General features: G+C 52.8%; 12 protein-coding genes across 12 annotated transcripts; 5 read left to right on the plus strand and 7 right to left on the minus strand.

Annotated features, from left to right (window-relative positions):
• Positions 1-113: 113 nt before the first annotated feature.
• Positions 114-4,399, plus strand: SNOG_13561 (hypothetical protein; the record flags this gene model as incomplete). Its single annotated transcript, XM_001803717.1, has 7 exons — positions 114-1,770; positions 1,873-1,904; positions 1,988-2,020; positions 2,368-2,536; positions 2,802-3,088; positions 3,160-3,915; positions 4,076-4,399. 7 exons carry the CDS (start codon positions 114-116, stop codon positions 4,397-4,399), a joined length of 3,258 nt encoding a protein of 1,085 aa, XP_001803769.1.
• Positions 4,400-4,725: 326 nt separating this feature from the next.
• SNOG_13562 (hypothetical protein) lies at positions 4,726-4,935 on the minus strand (the record flags this gene model as incomplete). The annotated part of the gene is made up of 2 exons (XM_001803718.1): positions 4,726-4,815; positions 4,885-4,935. The coding sequence occupies 2 exons, from the start codon at positions 4,933-4,935 to the stop codon at positions 4,726-4,728; spliced, it is 141 nt and encodes a 46-aa protein (XP_001803770.1).
• Positions 4,936-5,354: 419 nt separating this feature from the next.
• On the minus strand, positions 5,355-6,718 carry SNOG_13563 (hypothetical protein; the record flags this gene model as incomplete). Its single annotated transcript, XM_001803719.1, has 2 exons — positions 5,355-6,595; positions 6,646-6,718. The coding sequence occupies 2 exons, from the start codon at positions 6,716-6,718 to the stop codon at positions 5,355-5,357; spliced, it is 1,314 nt and encodes a 437-aa protein (XP_001803771.1).
• Positions 6,719-7,928: 1,210 nt separating this feature from the next.
• SNOG_13564 (hypothetical protein) lies at positions 7,929-8,323 on the plus strand (the record flags this gene model as incomplete). Its single annotated transcript, XM_001803720.1, has 2 exons — positions 7,929-8,096; positions 8,171-8,323. 2 exons carry the CDS (start codon positions 7,929-7,931, stop codon positions 8,321-8,323), a joined length of 321 nt encoding a protein of 106 aa, XP_001803772.1.
• Positions 8,324-8,461: 138 nt separating this feature from the next.
• On the minus strand, positions 8,462-9,085 carry SNOG_13565 (hypothetical protein; the record flags this gene model as incomplete). Its single annotated transcript, XM_001803721.1, has 1 exon — positions 8,462-9,085. One exon carries the CDS (start codon positions 9,083-9,085, stop codon positions 8,462-8,464), a length of 624 nt encoding a protein of 207 aa, XP_001803773.1.
• A 265-nt stretch (positions 9,086-9,350) lies between these two features.
• On the minus strand, positions 9,351-11,931 carry SNOG_13567 (hypothetical protein; the record flags this gene model as incomplete). The annotated part of the gene is made up of 6 exons (XM_001803722.1): positions 9,351-9,410; positions 9,462-9,944; positions 10,000-10,219; positions 10,325-10,422; positions 10,479-11,620; positions 11,676-11,931. The coding sequence occupies 6 exons, from the start codon at positions 11,929-11,931 to the stop codon at positions 9,351-9,353; spliced, it is 2,259 nt and encodes a 752-aa protein (XP_001803774.1).
• A 1,234-nt stretch (positions 11,932-13,165) lies between these two features.
• On the plus strand, positions 13,166-14,783 carry SNOG_13568 (hypothetical protein; the record flags this gene model as incomplete). The annotated part of the gene is made up of 5 exons (XM_001803723.1): positions 13,166-13,483; positions 13,532-13,823; positions 13,872-13,949; positions 14,003-14,407; positions 14,458-14,783. The coding sequence occupies 5 exons, from the start codon at positions 13,166-13,168 to the stop codon at positions 14,781-14,783; spliced, it is 1,419 nt and encodes a 472-aa protein (XP_001803775.1).
• A 392-nt stretch (positions 14,784-15,175) lies between these two features.
• Positions 15,176-15,940, plus strand: SNOG_13569 (hypothetical protein). The gene is made up of 3 exons (XM_001803724.1): positions 15,176-15,362; positions 15,419-15,655; positions 15,705-15,940. Exons 1-3 carry the CDS (start codon positions 15,252-15,254, stop codon positions 15,795-15,797), a joined length of 441 nt encoding a protein of 146 aa, XP_001803776.1. The 5' UTR covers positions 15,176-15,251; the 3' UTR covers positions 15,798-15,940.
• A 519-nt stretch (positions 15,941-16,459) lies between these two features.
• Positions 16,460-17,048, minus strand: SNOG_13570 (hypothetical protein; the record flags this gene model as incomplete). Its single annotated transcript, XM_001803725.1, has 3 exons — positions 16,460-16,644; positions 16,670-16,716; positions 16,774-17,048. The coding sequence occupies 3 exons, from the start codon at positions 17,046-17,048 to the stop codon at positions 16,460-16,462; spliced, it is 507 nt and encodes a 168-aa protein (XP_001803777.1).
• Positions 17,049-17,924: 876 nt separating this feature from the next.
• On the minus strand, positions 17,925-20,124 carry SNOG_13571 (hypothetical protein; the record flags this gene model as incomplete). The annotated part of the gene is made up of 4 exons (XM_001803726.1): positions 17,925-18,844; positions 19,085-19,222; positions 19,318-19,513; positions 19,567-20,124. 4 exons carry the CDS (start codon positions 20,122-20,124, stop codon positions 17,925-17,927), a joined length of 1,812 nt encoding a protein of 603 aa, XP_001803778.1.
• Positions 20,125-20,182: 58 nt separating this feature from the next.
• On the minus strand, positions 20,183-20,365 carry SNOG_13572 (hypothetical protein; the record flags this gene model as incomplete). The annotated part of the gene is given in 2 exon segments (XM_001803727.1): positions 20,183-20,316; positions 20,335-20,365. 2 exon segments carry the CDS (start codon positions 20,363-20,365, stop codon positions 20,183-20,185), a joined length of 165 nt encoding a protein of 54 aa, XP_001803779.1.
• A 459-nt stretch (positions 20,366-20,824) lies between these two features.
• Positions 20,825-24,592, plus strand: SNOG_13573 (hypothetical protein; the record flags this gene model as incomplete). The annotated part of the gene is made up of 4 exons (XM_001803728.1): positions 20,825-21,985; positions 22,112-22,518; positions 22,572-23,407; positions 23,466-24,592. 4 exons carry the CDS (start codon positions 20,825-20,827, stop codon positions 24,590-24,592), a joined length of 3,531 nt encoding a protein of 1,176 aa, XP_001803780.1.
• Positions 24,593-24,835: the final 243 nt, after the last annotated feature.

The following is a 24,835-nucleotide window of genomic DNA, read 5'->3' on the forward strand; positions in this document are numbered from 1 at the left end:
TCACGCGCGCCCAAGACGCTGTTGCAGCTCCATCCGGGCCCGCTGTAGCTGCACCTCCCTCACAGCTTCCCGCAGCCGTGGTCCGTCGCGCATCTGCCCCATTGCCGCCCGCCATGTTCAAAGTCAAAGCCGTCTACGACTACTCGTCGCCCCACGAGGACGACCTCAACTTCAAGCAGGGCCAGGTCATCAGCGTCACCGAGGAAGAGGGGGACGACTGGTACGTGGGCGAGTACCAGGACGACACCGGCGCCAGGCACGATGGCCTCTTCCCCAGGAACTTTGTCGAGCGCTACGAGCCAGCACCGCCGCCTCGGCCCAACCGGGTGTCTCGACACAAGCCATTGGAGCAGCCTGCCGCACAGGAAGAGGCGCCTCCCACGCCTGTGATACCCCAAGAGTCCAAACCGGTGCAGCGCGACGAGGCAGAGCCCCCGAAGCCCCAGCCGCCTCCGGTCCAAGTTCCTCCTGCGGCCAAGGCAGAACCCACCCCAATGTCGCCCATGTCTCCGCCATCTGCTGCCAGCACCAAATCTGCTGAGCTCCCCGCTGTGGCAGACGAACCAGTCAAAGCAACTCCTGCGACCAAGAAAGCCCCGCCCCCAGTCGCAGCCAAGTCCAATGCCTTCCGCGACCGCATCGCCGCCTTCAATGCGCCCGCTGCGGCACCCATCCAGCCCTTCAAAGCTGCAGGTGCTCCCTCCAACTTCATTAAGAGACCATTCGTAGCTCCTCCCCCAAGTCGCAACGCCTACGTGCCTCCGCCGAAGGAAGCCCCACAAGTCAAGGCGTATCGCCGCGACGAAGATCCCGAGATTGCAGAGCGCCAGGCGCAGGATCAGGATGCAGCAGACAGAGCTGGTCTTGCTCCCCACGACGCTGGAACTGCGCCCGAGGCTGAGGAGGACAATCAGCCAAAGATCAGTCTTAAAGAGCGCATCGCGCTTTTGCAGAAGCAACAGCAGGAATCGGCAGAGCGCGCTGCTGCTGCCATACACAAGGACAAGCCAAAACGACCCCCAGTCAAGCAACGGACAGAGTCCCACGAAGGTCTTGCTGAAGACAGCGAAGATATTGGTTTAGAACAGGTTGCCAGCGCCGGTTCTAAGCAGCGTCAGTCTATGGATCATCCACGGCCCTCGCGAACGTCGCACGATATCAGGTCACCGGACTCTTATCACGATCGCGAGCTTGTCAGCGAGAATGATGCAGATCAATCAGGCGCAGACAACACCGAAGACGCTGGGGGTGAATCGACGAGTGTCGAGGATGACGAGGATCGCGCGAAGCATGCACATCCTCCTCTGCCCATTAGAGCACCAGCTGCGCCCTCGCAGGAGCCGGATGTTGGCGATGAACAAGATGTCGAGGAGGAAGAGGAAGAAGATGAAATGGATGCTGAGACCAGGCGAAAGCTGGAGCTACGTGAGCGTATGGCCAAGATGAGCGGAGGCATGGGCATGCCTGGCATGTTCGGCGCTATGCCAATGGGCGGCCTTCCACCAAAGAAGAAGAAGACTGGAGACAAGAAGTTGGAAGAGGACGAGGAGCGCTCGGTCCCGCAGCAACGAGTGGCCATGTTCCCTATGCCTGGTATGCCCTCTGTCAAGAGTCCGGAACAAGAGGATCGGCAGCTCGCTGTGGAAAAGGAAGACGAGCAAGCCCATCCAATCACAGGCTCTCACACGGCCGACGAGGTTCCGGATGTGGAAGATGTAGCATCTCAGCAAACACCGACTGCTGAGCGGCCGCCGCCAGTTCCATCTGACAGTAAGTTTATGATTCCTCGCAAACCCCTCAAATGCCTTAGCCGCCAAACTTTGGAACGCTCTCAATTGTCGTCTTCGGAGATTGTCACAAAGACGTACTCAGCGTCAGACGGTCTGTTGGAGTATGTCATGACTGTAAGCGTAGCCAGTATGTTTGGCAGAGTTGCTCGAATTCCTCTTTACCCATACTACGCAACGGCAATTATTGACAAGTACAGGACGGCCTGTTCCGCCTCCAGTTCCAGCTGCATGTAAGTGGCAATCACGCTTGATATCCATTCATCACTGACATCTTACAGCTCGGCCTGTACCACCACCACTTCCTCAGATTGCCTCTCCTGGCCCTGGCTCCGAGTCTGGCGACGAGTTGACTGATGCTCACCCCATGTCACCACGTAGCCCTACTGGATTCGCCCCGCCACCTCCAAAACGAAGTTCCTACTTCGGCATGGATGAACAGCCCAACGAGCAGTCTAATAGACGTCATTCTTCGTTTCCACTTGGAAGCCCGACGTCGCCAGCAGCTGTCCGACCCCCTCCGCCACCTCCACCAACACAAGTGCCACCTTCTCGACAAGGAACTGGGCCATCAACCAAGGTCGACCGCATGGAGGGTGAGACTGACTACGAAGGCGACTACGATACCGATATCGCATCTGGAGCAACACACAAGGACGCTCTGAAGTCTCATGCGCGGGACGAAAGTGTTGATGAGAGTACCATCGCTGACGAGCCCTCATCAGCTCAGTCACCAACGACACCTCATGGTATCCCACCGTTGCCGCCATCTGGACCTCGTGCAGTACCTCCCCCTCCACCGCAACAGGCTCCGAGTCGTCAATCAACCGATGCGCCACGAGCACCGCCACCGGTTCCCCCTGTCCCTGCTCCAACTCGTAGTATGACAGGGCCTGTGGATGAAGATGATGACGACTATGACCCATACAGCTACGTCTCCCAGCCTACTATACCGCCGCCGGCACCACGGGCAGTGCCCCCTCCTCCTCAGAGTCAACCACCTCCACCGCAAAGCCGTCCGCCACCACCTATGCCTCCGTCTATTCCTCCTATCCCACAGCCACAGCAACAAGCCGCGGAGTCATCTGATGAGGATGACTTGTACTCTGCGCCACCACCGCGGAAGTCGCATGATCGACCGCCGCCGCCACCGCCTCAAGCACCTCCGCATCAGCATGCACCACCCCCTCTCCCTGGAACTGCCGCACCTCCACCACCACCTCCGCAAGAGCGAGCTCCTCCTCCATTACCTCCTCAAGAACGTCAAGCCCCGCCTCCGCCACCAGCTGAAGCCCCGCCTCGTGTGTCCTTGGGTGGAAGAAAGTCGCTGGATGCCAATCGTGCCTTAGGAAGCCGGACCTCGGTGGACCAGGCGCGTCCTGTCCTGAGTCAAGACTTCATTGCAAGTGATATCGATCTTGGAGTTTCGTCGCACTGGTGGACACAGCCCAAGTTGTTGCCGCCGTCACTGCAAACCCGAAAAGACGTTCTAGTCAACCTATCGGAGTCTCAGTCTGGCAGCACTGTCGAGAAGGTCATCTCCATCTTATATATGGACTACTCGCAGACAACCGTCTCGGTACAGTTCGATGCACAGAATGTGTCTGATGTCCATTTTGAGCAACAGCACAGGGAACCGCCTCCACGCCAGCGACCCGATCAGCTTGAGAATGCATACGAGCAGTTCGGGCGTCAGATCGCCAAGGCTGTGGAGAGCAAGCAAAACACTGTCGTGGGTAATGGCACACCACACGGTCTTATTGACGAGCTCCTCAAGCCTTACCAAGACGCACTGCCGCCAGTCTCGACGCGTGCATTTGGCGCCCTTGTATATGCCAACCTAGCCAACGCTTCCACGCAATCGTACGACGAGATCCGCCCCGGTGACATTGTGACCTTCCGCAACGCCAAGTTTCAGGGCAAAACTGGTCCGATGCACGCCAAATACAGCACCGATGTAGGTAAGCCGGACCATGTTGGCGTAGTAGTAGAGTGGGACGGATCGAAGAAGAAAGTGCGCGTTTGGGAGCAGGGTCGCGAGCACAAGAAGGTGAAGCCCGAGAGCTTCAAGATGGGGGATCTGCGGTCTGGCGAAGTACGTGTTTGGCGTGTGATGAGCAAGAGTTGGGTAGGTTGGTGAAGGAGGGCCAGGCATGTGTAATTAGAAGCAAATGTTTTAGCGCGTCCTGTATACATCCATACTCTTTTCTGTACACAACACCACCGTCTACGTACCACCCTGCACACATTCATCACACTGCAAACGTACAAACTTCCCCTCAGTACATCACCAAGGCGCCTACAACGCCAGCATGTCCGCCCCCACTACCTCCACCGTCGTCTCGTCTGCCCCCGCGCCCACTCCTAGGGCTACCTTTGCGCTCTGGGTGAGGACTGGAGTCGCTCACCCGACACAAGAGGAGAAGAAGGCGGTGGATGCCACGCTGGTGGCGGCACTCAAGCTGGCAGAGACGCATGCTCGCCGGCAGCGCGCGTTGAAGGCGTGGAAACTCGTCCGAGTCCATGCTCGCCGTCAGACGGCGTTCAAGGCGTGGAAGCTGGCGCGCCAGAGTAAGCGTACTTCTGGTTGGTGCCGGAATGACGAATTGTAGCTGATTAGCTTGCTAGATGGGGCTTGAGGGTGGAGGGGAGGAGGGAGAAGAGGATTCTAGGAGGGAGGGGTGGAGTTTGAGCCTCTGGAGAGGAGAGGGCGCGGCGAATGAATGAAAAGCTCTTTGTCAGCATCTTATGAATCTTTTGTGCGTCGTGAAGAGCCGAGAGGCTTCGTGAGATGTCAATTGCCGTAAGGAAATAGGTTGAGGCTATACAGGTTACTTCAACACTGAAGCTCGATCGAGCGAGACAGTGCTGCCGAATCGATCACTCCATGCTTATATTACCGCAGGCAAGATATCCTCAAGGATACGATACAGTACATTCAGAATCCGGAAGCTGCGTGAGGATATCCAAGCTCTCTCGATGCAGAACCTTCGCGCGGGTCGTTTGTACCTCCGAGATCGAACACTGCCTACCACTTGTACGACAACGCAGATGTCCTCTCAGCAATTACTGACAAACGGAGAAAACATTAAGAGACTAGCGCAGTATAATCGGATGTCTCGGGATAGATCTGAAGGATATCGGCCATGACGGATGCACGCGCATGATGAGGGGAGTCGAGACAAGAGCAGTCATGTGCGAGTAGTCAGTCAGGAACTTAGACACAGATTTGTTGCTGGGCTCGAGTCGGGATCAAGGGACCAGATGTCATCACGAGTAGAAGCATAGATGATATGTAGAAGGAAGAAGATGCATAATGCTGGTGGAGAATTGACAATGGTTTGTGTATTGAATCGTTGATGTTGTCTACAGGATCCGACATGTGACGCACGACTGGTCATTACAACTAGAAGACTCAAGCCAGAAGACGAAAAAGAGCAGATCATGCACCGAACGCCTTTGTCGCATTTTTGCTTATAATGCTGAGGAGACCCAAAGATGTCGACCGAACGCCTATTATGCGGTGAGATGGTCGAGCAAGAAAAGAGAAGAGAAAAATGCCGGTGGCTACGAGAGGTCCATGGGCTCAACCATGTTGTTTTCCTTGTTTTCTGCGCCAGTGGAGATGCGCGAAACAGGCGGTGACGGACCAGATGGGCCTGGCGGAGCAGCGACAGGAGACGGCTGGGGGTAGATGGACTGCATCGATGGACCAGCAATGTTGATGTTGGAGTTCACGCCGTGAGCGGTGGATGGAGAGAGAACTTGGGGAGGAGCCATGTACCCCATATGTGGCGACGGGTAGCCTCCCGGGGTGCCAATCGGGGTCGATGACTTGCGCTGGGGCTTCTTGCCACTCATGCGCCCGGCCCGAGGAGCAGGTGAGCAAGCGTTCCTGACGCGGCCTTGGAATTCGTTGGCGAAGTTATCGTAGGGTTTCTTCTCCTCAGACGTCCTCCAGCCCATCTTGTTCTTCATGCACTCGGCCTTGCGGTGAGAGATGGTGGAGCCCTCGATACGGATGCCGTTGTTTTCGAAGCGCCGGCAGCAGTCAGAGCGGGACAGGATAAGGAGCACCACGAGAAGGCTGACGTTGTCGTTATCGAGAAGGTGAGGCGCAAAATCGCAGACATCGCAGGCGAACTTGCGCATCTTCTCGAGCTCCTTGGTCTCGGTGCAGTTGAGGAAGCGCTCAGCCATGGTGAAGGGACGTACCATGTCACGACAGATGTGGTTCTGGAGGACATTGGCAACAGAGGAGACGGATACCGGGTATATGTTGTCACGATCGATGCGGTTGGTGGCTGTGGAGGATACAGTACCAGCAATATAGACAATCTCGATCTCATCGTAGGGTCCGCGCTTGATGTTGAGCTCCTTGGCAGTCTTCTTGGGGTTCTCCTTGAGGATCTTGTCGTTCTCGACAGCAGCTTCACGCGCAGCTTTTACAGCGTCACGTGGGGTAAGGAGACCATGTTGGATAGCGAGTGGCATAGTGTCCTTGTTCATCTCGAATTTGGAAAGCTTACGCTCGACGTCGGGGGCGCGGATCCAGTCCTCAGACCATGGCTCTTCAGCAAGAACCTTGTAGAAGACCTTGGTAAGGGCACGCAGCTTGATCTCCTGATCAGACAGGTGGCGGTGGTTGAAGTAAGACTCATCGGTCTCTACATAAGCGGACTCAATGAAGGCCTTGCGGTCACGTTGGGTTAGCTGGCCTCGTTGGGGATCATTCTTCCACTCCTGAATAATGTACATGAATTTGGCATGAAAGATGTCGTCAAAGTTCTTGGGAACAGGGGTAGCAGCTGGATAATATTAGTTCAGTACTAGTGAATGATAATGAATGTTGGCATACGAGTTGTAGGTTTCTGTTGTTGAGGCGGGGTGGGTGAGGCAACAGCGCCCGTGGCGATTGGCGCAGGCGTCATGATGCTCGGCTTGTGCAACGCGACTTATATACCTGTCCAATAACCTCGAACACGGCTGCAAGTTACTGAAGGTGATGGAGAAGGTGCAGTGCTTGATGGAAGTCGATGTTGTTGTGCTGCCGAAGTCGGTGATCACGTTGATTGCTGCGGGGTGGTTGGGAAGCTCCGAAGTCGAGGTGCAGGTAAAAACATTCACGCTCGCGTAACTAGCGCAGCTAGTTGCATCTTGGCGGAGCATTGGCCGGTCACATGTTCTCGCGAGGGACCGAGCGTGAACGTCATGCCATCGCACATGTCTCGACACATCACCCTCACGCAGCCAAACAGACCTCGCCAACATTGGCTTATGCACCGCTGGTGGTGGGTAGGTGAAGGTACAGATGAAGGCAGGAATTGACTTGATGATTTCCGTGCTGCCGCATTCCCCACTTCATCTATCCGTCTCCGTCGAATCCCTGTAACACCATCCATTTCGAATCAATTTTTTGCTTTTGTATCACCATCTATCTGCGGGCACAATACCACTCATTTCTCGCGCTCAAATGTTTTGGTTTCAAACAGTACCTAATTTACTTCCTTCATCATTCGAGCCATAGGGAGGTGCATGCACGGCATCTTGCTGTACGATCAATGCTTACATACCGAATTGCCAACCCAACGCGATCATTGCAGCTTCTCCCGAATTTTATTCTTCTGCATATGGATGATGTCTCTGATATCTCACGCGCCAAGTATTCGACTCAATGATCGCGGTCTTAAGCTTGCAGCTTTTTTCAGCCAAGGTACCATTGTTCGAACCACATGATGCCAACGAAGATCATGTACCAGTACCATGCTATCTATGTAAACCTTGGTGTTGAAGATGATGTATCTGGTCACGCCAGGGGAGGGAACAAAGCTGCGGCAGCTAAGGAAGCCTCAAACTGCAGGCGTTCGACAGTGGCAGCAATGCTACAACGGTCAGAACCTTGTGTACAGCGCCGTTTAACAATGATTGCATCTGCACTAGGCTCCCTAGCTGCCACGGCTTGGTGAAGGAACATCTTGGTATGCTCCGCTAACCAAATAAACGACCCCAACACTGATACGGAAGCCATCGACCACACTTGCTACCAGAACTCCCACCCCACCACCTGACGGCTTAGGAATTTGACTGCTCTACGTGCTAATCTTCCTTGGCTTACGTCGAGTCTACTGCGACGTATCCGCCATGGTGCCCGCATTACGTCCACAAGATGCTTCGATCTTGAAGCACCATTGGAGATTCGGCACGCTATCTATGCATAGATTCGTGCCAACAACTTACACGCCCATCAACATCCGCAGGGTGACGCTGCGCCTGAAGAAGCTTCACACAAAGAGCGTCACTGCGGCTATGGTAAGCTGCCACACGATGTCTGTCCTCAAAACAGTCCCTTGTTGAGCTGGCGTCCGGCATAAGAGAGAATGCAGCTCGGCCGGAATGAGTGGAAGATTCGCTGCTACAACGCACTGGGCAAGATGGGGATACGAACCGAGCCTTCGGTCTTCTCCTGGAAGAAACTAGAGAAGACAGACAGTGGACACTTGGTAAAGGGATTGAAGCGCCCCTTAAAGCACCGCTGAGCTCATGCGAGGCTCTCAGTCGAGCGTGCAGGGACGAAGTGCTTGTCTGATGGTAGCTTACGAATGCATACAGTAGTCTAGATAGCTTCGATACACACTCAGCTTGTACATGCGATACGCAACTCTCGCCAAGTATCTTCATCTCCGTGTCACATCCCCTGCCTCGATATCTTCCTGCCTGGGTCTTCCATGGTCTAACAGTGACTCGCTGTCCAAATGCTGCTCTAGCCAAGTCATTTCCTCCCTGTCCCTCCACACTTCCCAGCACAGCCAGCCCAGAAACACAGCTACAGATATTGCCACTGGTATCCACAGCCCTAGTATCGCGCCCGCCTGCTCGTGCTCGCCAAGTTTGTTGTCTGGATCGCCAGTCGGTGTTTTCGACGCGGTTGGCTCGGCGGGTTGCGTTGTAGTCGAATCGTAGATAAGTGTGGGAGGGGTCGATTTTGATGCAGATGCAAGCGGGAGTGTCGGTTTATAGTGCTGCGATGTGTCGAGGGAGCGGAGCTTAGAGGAGGACGTCGGTTCGAAAGACTGCGATGCACTGAGTGAGCGGAGCCCAGAGGATGGCCAGCGACCAAGTCGGGGGATCACGAATTCTCCTGTCGGACACGGCGCATCGATGCTTTTCACTAGTTCAGCTGCAGTAACACGGATATTGTCGTAGAATCTCGGTGCCGTGGCTGGAGTATTGGGTGCAGCGCTGGTGGATGCGCACGCAAGCGGGAGGACAAACACAGCGGCGGTGAGCAATAGCGGCATATCTAGTATCTGCAGTATACCTGCGCGATTCTTTAAAGCGGGGAAAGCAAGCAGGTGCACGGCAAGAGTCACGTCAAATCAGTCACTGTGGTCATGTAAGGGTAGCAAGTATGTATCAATTGCTACGTGTTATCGGCGTCTTGTATTCAAGATCCAGGGACGTGAATCTCGTTCAGTCTTTCGTTCATTCATCTGAGTCCGCCATCTCCATCTTCCAAGCGCGCTGCGTCATGCTGCAGTGTTGGGTATGCTTAGGCTCTGGTATCTACGCCTTCTGGCCGACCTCGGCCTCGGCCACGGCCTCAGTCTCCTCGGGCTTCATAACCTGTGCAAATTAGTATAATGCGTTACTGTGGTTGCTGAGGAGCATATTTACTTGGTGTAGAGGGCTCGGTGCGCCAGAGGAGCGTTGACGACGAGGCGGGTTGGCAAAACGAATCTGGGACGGAGGCGCAGAGAACGGCTGTCGCGTAGTTGGAGTCGTCTGGCCGGTCTCATGAAGCTTGCCCTCGAGGTAGCCTATGCGGTCTTCTTGCTCTTGGACAAGGCGCAGCTGGTCTTGATATTGGCTGGACATCCACTCGTAATCATTGTTGAGGCGGTCGAAATGGGCGTGAGCGCTCCCGAGGCTGGCTTGAAGCTGACGCTTCTCCACAGTGTGCGCGTTCTTGAGGAGGAGCAAACGCCGACGATGGGACTCTTGAAGGTCGATCACTTGCTGTTGCTCCACCTCGTTCGTGTGACGGCGGAGGTGGCGCACAAGCGCATCTTCAGTGGCATACTGGATGTACACGAAGATGATGACCGTGATGTAGAGCGTTCCAACGAGGATCATCTCACGAGCCGTGACCAAGTTGTGCTAGCGAAGTGGTAAGCAGATGAAGGCAGAGTAAATTCTAGAGGCGTTTGCTAACCATCTTGTATGCAGAGCCGATGATGCCAAAGAGGCACGAGCAGAGCATGAGGGCGAACATTTCGAATCCGTTGGCCTTCATGGTTGAGGATGTGTGGATGGAAGAGAGGAGGGCGGGGGGAACATATTTTGTAGGCCACGATGGCTTGGCACACGCTAGTGCTCCGTTGGTGACTGGGTATGAGACAAGATGAACGCAGTCAACGAACGTGAAATGATGCCTGGAGGTGTGCGATCAAACATGCCATGATATAGGAATTGTGGTAATGCATTAAAGCTATCCAGGCTACATTTATACCTAAATGAACAGCCTTGAACCGTGATACTTGGTGTCCTTCGCATAAGCGCTCGCTGCAACGTCCTTTGTTCGCTTGGGGAAACCCTTGAAGGACTTCGCATATGTTGCAACCGAATGGGCAATGAGCTAGGAATTGATTAGCATGATGGAGATCAGGGTCGTGAAGTAGTAAAAGGACATACTTTTGTGTTCACAATCCACGAAGTAACGTTCACGTTACCGACATCATCGCAAAGTTGGTGATAGCAGTTGTCGTACCACTCGCCAGCTTTACCGCCAAACATCTCGACCTCCTCCTTCGTCTTGATACCCTCTGCGCCTGTCGCGATACCACCTCCTGGAATACCGTTGCGGATGAACCCGTCGTAGTCACTGCGACCATCGAAAGGAATGAACGTGTAGTTGAGACCTTGGTCCTTGTACCACTCAATGTACAGATCGCGGAGCTCTTCAGAGCCATTCGGGTTCAAGGCGTTGGTGGCGTTGTAGATCTGGTAAGCAAAGTTGGGACTGGCCATCATGTCGTAGTCCATGAACAATCTGATCTTTGCATTCTCCTCTTCTGGCAGCGAGGAGACATAGTAGTCAGATCCGAGCAAGCCCTCCTCCTCACCGGCCCACCACGCAAAGCGAACACAGTTGCTGACATTGAACTTTGTAAGCTGGGTAGCAACTTCGATCAGGGACAAGGAGCCGGAGCCATCGTCGTTGATGCCAGGACCTTCTGCAACGCTATCACTGTGAGCTCCGAGCATGACGCAGTTGTCCGGATCTCCTTCTGTGGTTTGCGCGATGATGTTGACAGTCTGGATTTGATTCACTTCAGCATCGATGTATGCGATGGCATCAACCTTCTTCTCCTTCTTGAGCTTCTCGATCACAGGGTCTGCTTCTTCGCCGGACAAGCCGAAAGTGGCCACATGGTATGGGGAAGGAGTTCCCAGGGTACCTGCGACGGGATCTTTTTCGTAGTTATACACGATGGCAGCAATAGCACCCTTGCGTCCGGCATTCTCAGACTTGGTGCCAAATGGGCATACACCACGCTTTACGAATGCAATGTTTCCAGCAACAGAGTCAGGAAAGTCGGTTGATTGACAGCCCTCGTTATCAACTAGGACGAGATCGCCATGTACAGGCTCCTTATCTTTGGTTGGTGGGGTCAAGCCCATGGGTGCAGCCGACTTTGGGACCTGGTCGCCGAGAACGAGACGCGACTCAAAAACATTACCAGAAACAGCTGGGAAGGTCTGGTTGGAGATGCTATAGTAGTCTCCAAGCTTCAAGATCTCCTCGTAGATGTAGGATAGGGTTCCGATGTGACCTAATTATGTTATCAGCATTTGGCAGGCACCATCACAGCGCGTGGCTGAGCATACCTGCACTTCCGATGACCCTAGTAGGGTGGTTGTACTCTTCCTCTCCCAGCTTCGCAATCTCATAAAGCTTGTTGGCACGGATCATAAGCCTATCTCCGCTGATGAGCTCCTGCAGTTCGGTAGAGTTGACCAGGGGCTTGCTTCCACTAGGATGACCAAGCGGTGCCTGGTTCTGGAATGACGATAACAGCGGAATCTGAAGCGCGCCAGCGCCGGTAATAGCTGCGCATAGCGCAAAACCACAGAAGAACACCATGATGCACGCGGAATTGATGCAGACAGATGAAGTTGAGATGGAGGGATGATGTTTGAAGGATGAGTCGCGAGGTTGCCATGACGCCAGTCACGCCCAGCCTCGCACGCGCCGGCCTCAGATAACGCCAATCCACGTGCTGTGGCCTGCTGATACGCATCATGTGTTGCCCATAGTTCAGGATACCAAAAGTCCATTGTTGTGTACAGTTCCAGTGAGCTATCGAGGTTCCTACTCCAGAATGACATGGGCATATTCGTGCTGTGCACTTCATTTCTCGGAGTCATGGGAAGACTGACAAAATGATGACTGCTCAAACCAGCCTCTGACAGCACAGAAACAAACGCATGCATATGCATTATGTCTACGGACGAACACAGAAAGAAGGGTTGGATGTACAATTCAGCCACGTCGTGCGCCGGTGGCGCAGCAGACTGCGTTATTTGATCGAGTTTCGTCAACGGTCCGTTTCGTCAGGAGTATCGTCTGGAGCGTGGTAGGGACCAATTTGTGGTACTTGACTGAGACTGCAGGTCCACAGTGCAGCCTGTTCGTCAGGAGAACTGATTTGCATTCACCCGACACGCAACAGTAAACACGATGTCAATCTGACAAGACAGGGTTCCTGCACATCTGTCCCTGAACCGAGTGCGGAGAGAAGGGCTGGCCGCTGGAGCCAGACGGCATCGGGCCGTGACATCACCGTGCATGTGGAGCTGAAACTGCCAGCCAAGGAGCTTCAAGCATCGCCAGGAATGCTTGGTGACGTGTCGGGAGGAACAAGCACTCCGTCTATTGTCCCTGGATCGTGAAAGTGGCCATTGTTCACGAATCACGATCGGTGCTACGATTGATGTGGGCGCGATTGTGCTGCAATGGAACTTGGCCGGCGAATTGAAAACGGCGGCGGTGCAACAATTTCCAGCGCGCATCGGGTGCACGTTCGCGCCTCCCTGCACCTCGCAATAACAAGGAAATGCACGATGCGACAGCCCGCCATGACGCCGCCAGGCTAGACTCACCGTCTTGCTCCCTAAAGTCTCTCCGACTGTAAATCGCTCGTTCCCCTCGGTCCGTTGAGTTTAGAAGCTTCACAGCCTACAGTCGCTGCAGGCCTGTCCATAAGCGCGCCCTGAAACTGCAAACCCCCTTCTCCACGCACCCAGTCAATGCCCCGATATAACTATCACTGACCCCGACTCTGCCTCCACCATCAACTTCACTTCGCAGACACAAAATGGCCCGCCAGTCACGATCATCTCGGGACTACCCCAGGGCCTCTCGCGACTATGCCTACGGCCGTTCGTCGAGAGACCACACCAGCTCCTCGCGCGAGTACACGACCGAAAAGGCTACTAAGCGCGACCGCCGTGCGTCGCTGCCGCAATACAACCACAATGGACATGCAGTGACTAAGGGTCTGCACCCGGATGGAGAGAGTGGCAGGCGAGGCTTCAACCCCATCAAGTTCCTCGTCATCAGCGGACGGAGTACCAGTACACTGTCCATGGTCACCAACATGCTGTGGCCTATTGTGCCAGTGGCCATCGCTCTTGTACGTCCGGTTCGGGAAACAAGAGGAAGTCCAGGCTAACAAGTGTAGCACTTTGCAAAGCCCGAATGGCATCTGGCCATCTTCATCACCAACTACATGGCCATGCTGCCCGCTGCCAACCTGCTGGGTTTCGCTGGCCAAGAGCTGTCTCGCAAGATCCCTCAAAAGTCCATTGCGGTTGTTCTGGAGACAACTTTCGGTTCTGTTGTCGAAATCATCCTGTTCATGGTCCTGCTCAAGACTTCGGTTGGTGACTCGAACGTTCTGGTCATCCAAGCTGCAATCCTCGGTTCCATCTTGGCCAACATCTTGCTGTGCTTGGGTTGCTGCTTCATCGCGGGTAAGCATGACCCTTGATAATCATGTGACTACAGCTAATGTGTTGCAGGTGGTCTGAAAAACAAAGTCCAAGAGTTCCACGAGGCTGTCTCTGAGTCTGGTAATGGTCTCCTACTTGTCGCGTCCAGTGAGTCTTCAATCAAGAATCTGCACTTTATTAGCCTTGCTAATCAGCTACAGTGGGTCTGGTGCTTCCCGCCGTCTTCTACAAATCTCTTATCAACAATGCCGACTTCGAAATCGTGCCTGGTATGATTGAACACAACGCCGTCTTGATCTCGCGCGGCGTGGCCATCATCTCGCTGGTTGGATACCTCATCTATATTGGATACCAGACCGTCTCGCACGACGGCTTGCTCCACGAGATCTACGAAGCCGACGAGCACAAGGATAACGACCGCCATGAAGAACTGGCCAAGCCCAAGCTCACGTTGACCGAAGTCGTGGTGGCCCTCGCCATTGCGTTGGCCTGTGTCTCCTTGATTGCCGTGTCTTTGGTTCAGCAAATCCCGTATATTGTCGAGCGCGGTGTCAAGGACGCCTTCGTTGGTCTCATTCTCATTCCTCTTGTAGAGAAGATTGCCGGTATGTCTCGTAATACGTCACTCTCTATCGCGACTAACAATGATTGACAGAACACCTCCTCGCTATCGATGAGGCCTACGACAACCAAATCAACATGGCTCTGGCCCACGTCATGGGCGCTTCCATCCAGACTGCGCTTCTCAACGCCCCACTCACTGTCCTGGTTGGCTGGGGCATTGGCGTCAACATGTCCTATGCCTTTTCCGTCTTCGACTCTGTTGCTCTCATCCTCGCCGTGCTGGTCGTTGGATCCTTCTTGCGCGATGGCAAGTCCAACTACCTCGAGGGTGTTCTTTGCGTGATGACATACATCATCATTGCCATGTGCGCATTCTTCTTCCCCAACCCTGCTGGCCACGGCGCTGGAGGTCACTAGCGTGGGTCGAATCTTTTTGATATTGAGACACGGTCTCGTAAACCCTGTTTGATCTGCGATAACCGCAGTCTTCGATGGGGAGCAGATTTGTGTTATAATTTTGGGCAGCTTTTGGGGGCGAGCCCTTGCGATACATTCCCTTGTGATATATTTCCTTGTTATATATTTCCTTTGTACCCATACATATATGACTGTCGATTAGCGGGCGAAAGATACCAGGTTCAATTCTCAAAACTCTTCCTCATGATTGTGGGTGCAATGTTCTGAAGTTCGTGGCTCGTGATGTTGCTCAGTCGCGCTACTTTCACGTCGCGCTAGTCTGACAGAGTACTAGCGCCCCACCGCCTAAGCGAGCTGGCACTCGAAATTCGGCTCCCACCACTTCTGCGATTTCACCAGCGACGACCGACTAACCACCCCGACAGCCACCTTCCCACCAACCCGACATCTACACACACAGTCGCCAAAATGGGTCGCGTTCGAACAAAGACCGTCAAGAAGTCCGCCAAGGTCATCATTGAGCGATACTACCCCAAGTTGTCGCTGGACTTCGAGACCAACAAGAGGATCTGCGATGAGGTGAGGATGCGTAGATGCGGATTGTAGCAGGACAAGGAACTGACGCGACGGAATAGATCGCCATCATTGCCTCCAAGCGTCTCAGGAACAAGATTGCCGGATACACAACACATTTGATGAAGCGTATCCAGCGTGGTCCCGTCCGCGGTATCTCCTTCAAGCTCCAAGAAGAGGAGCGTGAGCGCAAGGATCAATACGTCCCCGAGATCTCTGCCCTCGACTTCACCCAGAACAGCGAGTCTGGTGCTCTCGACGTCGACCAGGAGACCAAGGACCTCCTCAAGAGCCTCGGCGTACGTTCATTGCTCGTTCCCTGTCCCAACAACCACTAACATGCCACAGTTTGACTCCATCCCCACAAACGTCATTGCAGTCTCCCAGCAACAAGTTGTCGAGCGTCCCCGCCGCTTCAACGACCGCCCTGCCCGCACTTAGACGCGCAACTCGGTCTCTGTTCCCTTCTCGATTCATTCAAAACATGGTGTCTGGGAAAGGGTTTCTGCCACGACTATGGCATGGTTTTATGGCTATATACGGCGGCATGATGACTAGGAGTCAATGAACAGGTTCCTCCCCCCACCAGGTGTCGCTGATTCCGAGTGCCGCAAGGCCCGAAGATGATGCTTGATTGCCATTTCCCCTCCTGATATGTGATGATGGTGATGCTCTGCGATGTCGGGTGGTGGTCTCGGCTGTCACTACTAATCTCCAGGGGCGCAATTGTCTTCATTCAGGTCCAGCTCGACTTGTACAGGTCAATACCTGTGGCACAATGCAAAGTGGTGGGCTATACGCTTGTGTTATACGGACGTGACATGCACCACTTGCAACTACTGCACAATTATTTGAAGAGCGCCATCGCTGATGATCTGAAGTGAACTTTTGCTATGGTTGTGTAATCAATGCTGTCCAATAGTCAAGCAGCAGGTCGACACGTAGAACTGGGCCTATGTATGATGTAGTCGCTGCGTCGTTGAAGAAAAGGTGAGCAGGATTCTGCGTCCTAAATGTCCGCATCCAATAATTGTATCAGACTTGCCAACTTTCAGCATATAGTTCTCCCTCTGCACTTGAGTGCTCCATGATTCTCTCACAACTCAAGGCCAAGCACCCGAGTACCCCCTAGTCTTCGCCGTCGTCTTCACTTCAGTCTTCGCCTTCTGCTCTGCATCCTTGATCTCTTCTTTCTTCAGCATGGCCTCTTTCTTCTCTGCCTCCATGCTCTTCACTCCCCTGGTCTCTCCAGCCCCCAACACCGCCTTCCTCAAGCTCGAAGCGCCCACTGAATCCCTCGTCGTCGGCCTCACCATCGTATTTGCCCTTGACGTTGTGTGTTGAGAGTACGTGGACGAGACTGCACCGTAACCAGGTCCATTCTTCAACGAAGGCAAACGCTCAAGTTCCGCCTGAGCATTGCTCGACCGAACCCCAGTCGTAGAAAGTCTGCGGCTGGCCTGTCGCGCGCCGAATGGTGCCGGGCTCGTGGATGGGACCTGGGAGGGCGTAGGTATGTTCCGGCTCGGCCTCGGGCTCTGGCGAAGTAGCTGCGCTTTCGGGATCGCGCTTTGAGCTGGTGGTGCGCACGCGGTAGCGGTAGACGAGGATGGCCGCGGTGAGCAAGGCGGTAAGGAAGAGGATGCCTATGACGAGGCCGGCGGTCTTGGATGTGGTCCACTGGTAAGTCATATTAATCGGGGTGTGCCGTGTAACGGAAAGTGGTGTGCAGGAGTTGCTCACGGGCATGATGTGATTCCGCTGGGTAGGAGTATTCGCTGCGGGAGTTGATGGACCCAGAATTTGCGGATGTTGTGTTGTGTTGCGGCACTGGAGCTTGGTTACCGTGACGGCGTCGAACTTCAGTCTCCTGCGTAATCTCCCAACGCCTTTGTCACTTTTCACCTTGTGGACCATGTTGGGAAGGGCTTGTGTGCAGGTTCGTCGGAAATGTCTACATTGGAGGTATTCTACGGCTGAAATGCCTGCGAGTGGTACGTGGTGGTTACAGCCGATAATCCGCTTTGGGTTCGATTTGGCTATATTTCTCGGAGATTCAGCAGATGTAACGTGAGGTGTTGAGATCGAGATGCCCATATTGAGCTCCTGTTTCCTGTCTCGTGTCACTCATTGCATATTCGTCTACTATATGTAGATTAGGTCTACTTGTTCAGTCGTGCAATGACGGACACGACTTAGTCGCGACGAACGAGCTTGTTAGGAGGGACACCAAACAGCGGCCATATTGGTATCTGTTATGCACCTATACAACTCAGCTCATCTTCCAAGGTGTACTTATTTTAAAGTTTCAGAGGAGCCTGTATATTTTATATCGGCTACCTCTTCGCATCTTCGTGTGGGGAGAGATGCAAGGCAAGAACTTTTCCGGCGCCTGGGGGGATGCGCGAGCAAATGATGTATCTGATTTGCACAGGACTGCAAAAGTACTTCTGTGAACGTTGATGAAACGATGTCAACATAACGTGCCTTTGCAGATAAGACTAATACAAAAATGACCAACACAAGTACCAATACTTAATACATGAAACATTCTGTCATATCGATACCTCAACCCGCTCTGTCCGTACCCTCGAAACCCATCCCAACCATCTCCTGAAGCTGCGCCGGTCCCACCACGTCCTCAATCACCGGCAGCTGCTGCATGTGCAACAGTATCCCGTCCTCTCCATCAAACGCCCTCCTCACTTCCACCGTGGGTCTCGGACTAAGCAGCAACAGCTTGAAACTCGCTCTACTGCTTCGATCTGCCAAGCCCAGCAATGCAAAGACTACATCATCCATGCCGTGAATGTATTCTTCTCGTTCGTACTCGTTGATGCTATCTATAAGGCAGAAGATCGATGTTTGCGGAGAGAGCTGTTGAATGAGGTATGTAAAAAGTGTGCATAGCTGCTTAACGTTCCCGGCATCGATGTCTCCGATTAGCATGTCTGGCAATGGGACGATGGTAGAGAAAGGGTATTGCCGTAACAGCTGAGCAATCAGGCTACGGATCATGGCATTGCCCCCGTGATGCTCGTCGTCCAGCAGGTGTTGGCCGCAGAAGAAAACCAAATTTATGATACTGGGAGAAGATCTGAAGCCTTGAGTAACGGTCGCGGCTAAGACTGAGAACGGCGATGTCCTACTTGCGTTTTCGAAGTCTCCATGGACAAGTAACTTGGCGGAATTTTGACTCAACATCCAGTGGCGGAAATGCTGAGTGGTAATCATCTGCTGTGCACGGCCGCGATCAGAGAAGTCAATATCTGCGGCCCTATTGAGCACCCTTTGCAGATCAGTCTCATCAATATTGGGTATTCCGACTCGAAGCCAGAGATCGCGCGGTGTCCAAGACTGCCGTTCGATAGCCATCGGTGTTCCTGATCTGGATGGAAGCGGTGATCGCGGCCGCCAGTTGTCGTTGGATATGTTAGTCTGGGATCGTGATAATTGTATGGCATCCGAGTACATACGTTCTTTCTCCGCTAGTAAATACAGTGTCGTATTAAGCAAGTTTCCCAGCCAGGCTCGCTCGCTCCTACCGACTCTTTCTTCTTGTAAGATCGCTCCAAGGGCTTGATGACTCAACCAATTGTCTTGCTTTGTGGCTGCATGAGACGTTCGACTCTGTTCGCTGGCTTGACAATATTAATAAGTGAAAAGGTGGAAACAAGACTGACATGTTGCAAAGGTGGGCGAGAATATACTCGGCTCATGACACATACCTGAAGTGACTCGATGGTGCAACGACATTGTTGCTTGACTCACGAACGCTTCGGCAGATACCTTCATCTCGCCCAGAGCCCGAGTAAGATTCTGCTGGTACTGCTCCCCCGTGAATATTGCAAAACCTGCACGCTTGACTGCGGGATTGTCAGAACCATTCTTTGCGAGGCACGATAGTTGGCGTTCAACGATGTATCTGCCGCAACCAATCTAGGTGTTATGAACTACTCACCTTGTTTGCTTGTGTAAAAAAGTATTGCTTCCTCAATAGTCTTGAACACAGAAAGCACGAAAGCGACAGATGACCGCTGGATGTTCTCATCGTCTGGGTAGTTGCTCAGAAAGAAGTCTGCTGAAGCGAAGAATGTCGGGAGATCGTCGAAGCCTGTGGTGACGGCTTCACGTACTTCTACTGCTTGTCGATATGCCTAGCTTGTTTTAGTCCTCTTATGCGACGATGCAATGTAAATCGTATACTTACATCTAGGAGAACGTTTGCGACGCTGACGATCGGAGATGCTGCATCAACCGAGGGCACACCTTTAACAATCTGCTGAAGAGGTATACTGCTTTTATCCATGACATCGCGCATTTTTCGCCTGAACTTGCCAACATGCTTTTGACCATGTAAATGATCATAATCTCTTCGCGCCATTTCGAGCTTACGCTGTACTTCTGGCCAATCTGAGCATGTTCGTATTCCCCATTTTTGCAGGTCTCCTTGCTTAGGCGCCGGAGTTGTGTTGAGTTCGGACATTGCTCCTGGAAATACAACAGCCCAGAGGTCCATATCATGAACATTTCCTGGCGCCGGTCGCGGCTGAGAGTAGGCTGGTACATTGGTCGCAAGAAGGTTTGACGACGAGGCTGAGAGACCCGCCTCGAGTGCGACAAACTGAGCTTGGATTGGATCATACCTGTGATTCTGAGCATTGTAGGCAGGATGATATTGCCACATTCGATTCTCAACAAAGTCAACTGCTGGAGTCCAAAGCTGTATGGGTGGAGGTACGCCGTTGGTTGGAGCTTGGCCCGACATCGAGATACGAACGTTCAGTCAAGCTTAATCAAGTATAGGTCGCAAGCGGATACTGTACCTAGATAGAGAGCTCGAATTCGAGTATCGGATAATCCTGTGCACTCAAAGGGTTCGGCTGTTTCTTTCTTCGGTGGAAGATGAGGCTCTGGGGATAGGCTTGCTGGGTATTCAAGAGATCGGCGATGCAGATATCTATAGATGCCTACTTACATGGACCAGTGGAGTATTGCGCCCCCACCATTCTGTCGCTCGCTATCGCCGGTAACCTGTCATTAGTCTGCATAAGCATCGCGTAACACAGTGCGATGATGTGTGGCCATTCTTGTAATAGTATGCTGAAAGGCGGCCTCTCTGCCAGGGTTATGCAGCAAGCGGGGCTACTTTGGCATCCACGAGCCAATGATCGACCGCATGTTTGGACCCCAATCCTTAGGCGGCACATCGTGCGTAACAGCATGCACAGTAAGACGAGCACAGATATACGCACTAGGACGACAAATCCCTCCAATCATGAAATGTGCTCAATACACTCTCTATTTAGGGAATATAAGGTCAGCGCGTACACGCCTGGCAGTTGCAGAACGGACAAGCAAGCTATATTTCCACCGCTAAAGACGACCTTGATCTCAGCCCTCTAAGCATAATCAGCCCTTGATAATTCAAGCGCAACCAGCTGAGCAGAAACGCCTTTCCGTACCACATGGAGTCTACTCTAGTATCGCAGCCAGACGTGGCGTCAAACGTCCGCGTTGAGGACGCGACCAACGGGAATCCTACGGATGATAACGACAGCGACACGAAAGTTTCGAATGAGAAATTCTCACCAGCGTTGAATGTCGCGGCACAGGATACCCCCCAGTACACAGAAATCCCAATTGATAATAGTCAACCACATCCGCAGCATGTCCAAGAACGTTTGGCGGTCATTGAGACCAAAATCGACCGATTCGTGGATCTGTTTGACCCGCCAAAGCTGGATGAGTCGCTTGAACGGGAGCGAGACATGGAGTATTTCGAGGATCAGCATGGTGAGAAATTCGACCTGCACAGAAAGTCAGCGCGTGAGTATCTCGAGCATGTCATGTGGTTCATGGGTCACTCACGCCGTGAATTCGAGCTATCAACGAAGGCTCGCCGAGAGCGAGAAGAAAGCAGGAAAGAGGCTATAAAAAAGGATCGGCTGAATGACGACAAGATGGAATTGTTAGAGGAACTCTGTGCGACGGCATACATGGAAGGCAGAGCCGCCGAGATGGATTGGATGGGCTGGTTGGACTTCATCAAACCCAAAGGATCATACGAAAACTCGGCCTTATTTCCTCTCACAGCGGCCATTGGTGACCCAGAGCCGCAGATCATCCTACCGATATATACCTCCGCATATCGCGCTGAGGTTCACGTGAGGGAACCGATGGCTCGTGTAATTGAGCGCCCTACGGATCATGGATTCCCGAACGGTTCACCAAGCCAAGAATTGCTTCCTGAACGTATCAAGATACACTCTGAGCCACTCGCCCGTATACTGATCGCGGTACTGGACGCTCGCCTGACATGGAATCCCAACGGTCTGGATGGTTCCAACGTGTTTCTGCGGCCTTTTCGCGAGTTTATCTATTACGAGAAGCAATTGAGGGAGTATCTGGAAAAGATAGAGGCCCGATTTAAGCGGGTTCAAGTGATCGAAGGCAAATTGGTTACATCTATGAAGACCGGAGAAGGTGCTGCTTTAGAGGACAGAGCAGTAGAGGCTGGTGATGTTGGTGAGGCTGAAGATGCCAGCGACGACCGTCAACTAGGCCCACACAAGGCAACGGAAAATTCACGACTCCATCCCGACCAGACTACAGAGCAAAGCAGAACTGTCAGTGAAGATGGAAGCGGCCATAATTCAGTGGCAAGTCTGATGCATCTGCGTTCTCTGGTTAGGTTCATGGATACGGAAATTATACCCAAAACAAAATATATTGCTAGCAAAGAGTGTCTGAAGATCTTCTTCCACGACTTGTGGCATTTGTTCCAACCTGGGAATGAGGTTGTGGACCAGGGAGAAAAGCAAGGATATCGAGTGGTCCGTATAGAAATACCTCGACACAAGGTCGAAGATCCTTGGTTGCGGTGGACTTACAGGAAGTTCGGCAAGGCAGATGATAGCGACGAGGACGATGCAGAAGAAGAAGAAGACGATCCTGTTAAGGTGCATTGTGCTTACATTGATTTCGATGGGAAGCAGTTTGGCCCTGTTTCAGTCAAGTTCACGATTCAACCTTATGGCGGATTGAGGGACATCAGGTCTCTTCCGGTGTACCCTCTCAGATACGCAAAGGATACCAAGTTTCGAGAAAAGTTGATCGATCGGGGAAAGATGCTCCTTGATGTGGCAAAATTTCGGCCTATGTAAGTGATCCGTCAACATGGCCAATATTAGCATTGACTGAATCCGCTGCTAGGTACTATACCGGATACACCCTCGATACTCGTGACGAGATCGACAGTCAAGTTGTTGTAGATTTCAGTGAAGCTCTAGCAAATGAGGCACGAAGAAAGTGGACACCAAAAATCGATAGCCTGAGGACCGCACCGGACAAAGGGGACGTCGATGAAAAGTGTTCTGCAGCTTGTTGCGCAGGGCAAGGCGTTGGTGACGACAAGTACATTGACTCACGACTCACGGAGGACTTCGTCAAAAGCTTACTGCCGGACCGCTCCCTGGGAGCGCCGTCTCTGCTGTTATCTCCACGGCCTCTAGAAGAGACTCAAGTGAATGAGCCAACAGAAGACGAGTATGTCGTAATGACGTATCGTGTATTCGCATTTGTATTGCGCAGTCGAAAGTGGGCACAGCTGGACCTAACGTTCCTGAGGTATCAGAACAAAGACGCTCGAGATTTCACGCTCTCAGCGTTCGACCAGCTCGCATTGCCTGATGGCCATCGCGATATGGTTGAGTCGCTTGTCACGCAGCATTTCCGTGACAGGAAATCTAATTCCAACGAACAAACTGATATAGTTAAGGGAAAAGGTAAGGGCCTGATCCTATTGTTGCATGGTGCCCCCGGTGTAGGAAAAACGACTACAGCAGAGGGAGTGGCCGAGCGATTCCAGAAGCCGTTGTTCCAAATCACATGTGGCGACCTTGGAAATACTGCGCGGGATGTTGAGGGCGAACTGGAGAAAAATTTCAGCCTAGCAAGTCGCTGGGGGTGCATCCTGCTGCTTGATGAAGCAGACGTTTTCTTGTCGGCGAGAGAGAGGAAGGATTTTGAGCGCAATGGCCTGGTAGCCGGTAAGGGCCCTGGACACCAACTAGGCTTATCTGAGCATGCTAACGTGATATGATATAGTGTTTCTGCGCGTATTAGAGTACTACGCTGGGATACTGTTCTTAACCACGAATCGTATTGGCGATTTCGATGAAGCATTTGCTTCTCGGATCCACATGAGCTTGTATTATCCCGAACTGGACGAAGCAAAGACTCGGAAGGTCTTCACACTCAATCTAGACCTTATCGAGCAGCGTTTCAGGCGTCAAGGTCGCAAAATCACGTATGATGCTTCCTCTATCGAGAGCTTTGCCGGACACCATTTCCACAACTTCAAATACAATCGGTGGAATGGTCGACAGATCCGAAATTTGTGTCAGACTGCGCTGGCTTTGGCTGAATTCGACGCGCACGGCAGAGGTATTGATGCTAAGATAAAATCGGATGCTACCATCCAGTTGCAGCTCAAGTACTTCGAAACCGTGCGCAAAGCATATCTTGACTTCGGCCAATACTTGGGAGATGTTCGAGGCACCCAGAGTGACCAGAGGGCTTACGACAATGCATTGAGATCGAAAAAGGACACTCCGTTCCAGACCACGCCCAGCCGTTTCTCAGCAAGAGGTGACGACCCAGGTGCCCGACATGTATCTTCATTGTCCGAGTCGCAGTCTTCTGCTCAAGGTGATCCCTTCACATCTTTTGGTGGCCAGAATTATACGAGTGGAGGCAGTTCGAATATGAGAGCCAGCTATTCTCAGCCATATTCGCCTGGCCACGGATACGCTAGCAATCCTGGAATGGCCAGATACGATGGTCCTCAGGGGTATCCACAAGCAAATAGCCAGCAGAACCAGCAAGGCCAGCACAATCCAAATCACTTCCCGATGCAACAGGTCCCTCAGATGGGTTTCAATCCGCAAGCCCAGCAAAACATGGGAGCACCGAACATGGGAGCACCGAATATAGGGGCGCAGAACATGGGCATGCCGTACATGGGCATGCCATACAATCAACCAGGGCAAGCCCATCCCATGCAACAGCCACAAGGGCAGAATCTACAAGCACCGCAGTACAACTATCCTGCTATGCAGGGTGGACCACAGAGCGATACAATGGGTGGAGCGAACTCTCCCGGCCAAGTAGCGCAGGGCGGACCGGTAGGAGATCCAAGGTTGGGCGGCGGTCCAGGGAGCAGTGATCGATGAAGCAAAGGCCTACCGCGTCGTTACAAGAATAAAATCGCGTAAAGTTCCGTAGGCTCATAAATTGTTTAGCAGGGAGAGCAATACATTAGTCGTTTTGATGAAGCCAGACATTCAAGATCCAGAGTGCTCATGGACGTAATGGCATTCGACAAGGGTAGATGGATCGTGTAGAGGCGGGCCATGTTTATATGCGTGTTGTTGAGCATTAGAAGTGTGGTGGAGCGTCGTTCCATCGACAACGCC

Source organism: Parastagonospora nodorum, assembly GCF_000146915.1.
Source record: "Parastagonospora nodorum SN15 chromosome Unknown scaffold_27, whole genome shotgun sequence".
Taxonomy (NCBI): Eukaryota; Fungi; Ascomycota; class Dothideomycetes; order Pleosporales; family Phaeosphaeriaceae; genus Parastagonospora; species Parastagonospora nodorum.